At 36.4% G+C, this 2,265-nt stretch overlaps 1 protein-coding gene across 5 annotated transcripts in view; it reads right to left on the reverse strand.

Moving 5' to 3' along the window:
• DPP8 (dipeptidyl peptidase 8) overlaps positions 1-2,265 on the reverse strand; it is a 56,581-nt gene that overhangs the window by 29,615 nt on the left and 24,701 nt on the right. For all 5 annotated transcript variants that reach the window (XM_003784433.3, XM_023510125.1, XM_023510126.1 and 2 more), the window contains 3 exons: positions 1,439-1,549; positions 766-894; positions 143-204 (listed from right to left, as the gene is read on the reverse strand). In XM_003784433.3, coding sequence (XP_003784481.1) covers positions 143-204; positions 766-894; positions 1,439-1,549 — 302 coding nt within the window. The remainder of the gene's footprint in view (positions 1-142; positions 205-765; positions 895-1,438; positions 1,550-2,265) is intronic.

The following is a 2,265-nucleotide window of genomic DNA, read 5'->3' on the forward strand; positions in this document are numbered from 1 at the left end:
CGCTTGAGCCCAGGAGTTGGAGGTTGCTGTGACCTGTGATGCCACAGCACTCTACCCAGGGGGACAGCTTGAGGCTCTGTCTCAAAAAAAAAAGACTGACTAGTCACCTACACAGAAAGTCAACTTCACATTTTATACTCACCCTTCCTTCGGTGTCAATCATTATTTCTGACATCTTAAAAGTGACTTTAGGATTTGCTGTGCCTTTAGAACAAGACATAAATGAATATAATAAATATCCAAAATCACTCAAACTAGTTTACCAGATCAAATGTCTTTACACATTAGTTAATAGACAGTAATATTATATACAGTTAAGAGCTTACTGCCCAAGAATCTCAGTGCCCCATCTCAAATTCACACTTTTTAATATAGGTGTCAAAAAATAAGAGACAGAAAAACAGAGTCAGTATGAAATTAAGAAGTGAAATTTTATACATTTTTACAATTGAAATGCTGTAAACAGCAAAATGAAAGAAAAATTACCAACTTATTATGAATAAAATCACTTAATCTTTGTTAGCAAAGACGCCTTCTCATGAACATTCCTTGAAGTAACTAGTTTTGTGGACATCCCCACTTTTGAAAATAATTAAAAAGGACCAGCCTTTAATTAAAAATCTATTTCAGTGACACTTTATGAACAAACTGTTCCTACTAAGGCTGTAAATGACCAATGCTGACTATATCTTTGGATGATTGCCAAAAGAATATTATTTGAAGAGGAATAAATGATTGTAAATGCCAATGGGATACATACAGTACCTGTTTTAGGGTAACGGAATGAATCTGCCCTCCTTGTTTCCAACATAGGGGATGTAACATGAATAATTTCCACCTCAGATTCATCATTTTCTTCATATAGAATTCTAAGAATTTTGCCACCACTGGGAGCTTAAAAAGAATTTAAACACTGAAAATGTAGAAAAATTATCCCAGAGAGCAATCATAACTGACCATTCCCTCTAGTATTAGATTTCTCATAGTGAAAAACAATTAATATATAGTATGGCACACCTCTTGGGGGTGGGACACAATTACAAGAGGGACAGTACCTAACAAATGCAATCCATGTATCCTAATTCTTTATACCCTCAATGAATCCCAAATAAAAAAAAATCATTACCTAATAATAATAATTTACATATAAACTATGTTGCCTTTAAGCATGAAACTATTAGTAGCTTATGAAACAGCGAGGTAACTTATTGCTAAGCCACTTTTACTAGTTAAAGGTTATTCCTTTTGGAGGGATATACTGTATGTTACTTACTTTATTATGATGAGGCTATATATTTTAAGTAACTACCAGTAAGATCCAATCTTCATCACTATAGAATCTACTATCCAAGATTTAACATCTGTGCACTTAATTGGCAGCAGAATCTAATAATACTTTAACTAACCTATAATACTAAATTATTTTGAACCTCCTTACTTGTTTCAGCTTCTGGACACCACCAATAGCCAGAATATCTGTCAAATTCTTCTTGAAGAACAAAGGTAGCGACTCCAGCTGATCTGGGATCCTCTTCCATGTTGGCCAGTTCTAGTCAAATATAAAAGGCATAATTATCACAGAAAGCTCTCTATCTTTTCAGATGGAAAGTAAAATGATTCAGTTTATTCTGAAAGATAGCCAGAGGCTGGGCACAGTGGCTCAGACCTATAATCCTAGCACTCTGGAGTCCGAGGTAGATGGATTGCTTGAGCTCACAAGTTTGAGACCAGCCTGAGCAAGAGTAAGACCCCATCTCTACTAAAAACTAGAAAAACTGAGGCAAGAGGATCGCTTGAGCCCAAGTTGGAGGAGGTTGCTGTGAGCTATGACACCACAGCCCCTCTACCCAGGGTGACAGCTTGAGACTTTCTCTGAAAAAGAAAAAAAGAAAAGAAAAAGGAAAGATAGCTGGATATGGTGGTGAACTCTGGAGGCAAATGAACTGAGTTCAGTTCTGGGCTACATCATTATCCACTGTATGATCTTGGGTAAATCTTCCAATCTTACTCCACTGCAGTGTGCCATTTGTAAATGAGAATAAGAGCCTACCTACCTCATAAGGCTATTATGAACATTAAGTTAATTAATTCATATACGTAAAACACTTAGAACAAAGCCTGGACCTTATTTTACCATTTAGCTAGGACTATGAAAAAAAAGAATGCATGTAAAAGATGGTGATATATGTGGCTTAGTGAGTAGGGCGCCAGCCCCATATACCGACGGTGGTGGGTTCTAACCTGGCCTCAACCAAACTTCAACAA

This window comes from Otolemur garnettii, unplaced genomic scaffold (genome assembly GCF_000181295.1).
Source record: "Otolemur garnettii isolate 467f Iridium unplaced genomic scaffold, OtoGar3 scaffold00011, whole genome shotgun sequence".
In the NCBI taxonomy this organism is placed as follows: domain Eukaryota; kingdom Metazoa; phylum Chordata; class Mammalia; order Primates; family Galagidae; genus Otolemur; species Otolemur garnettii.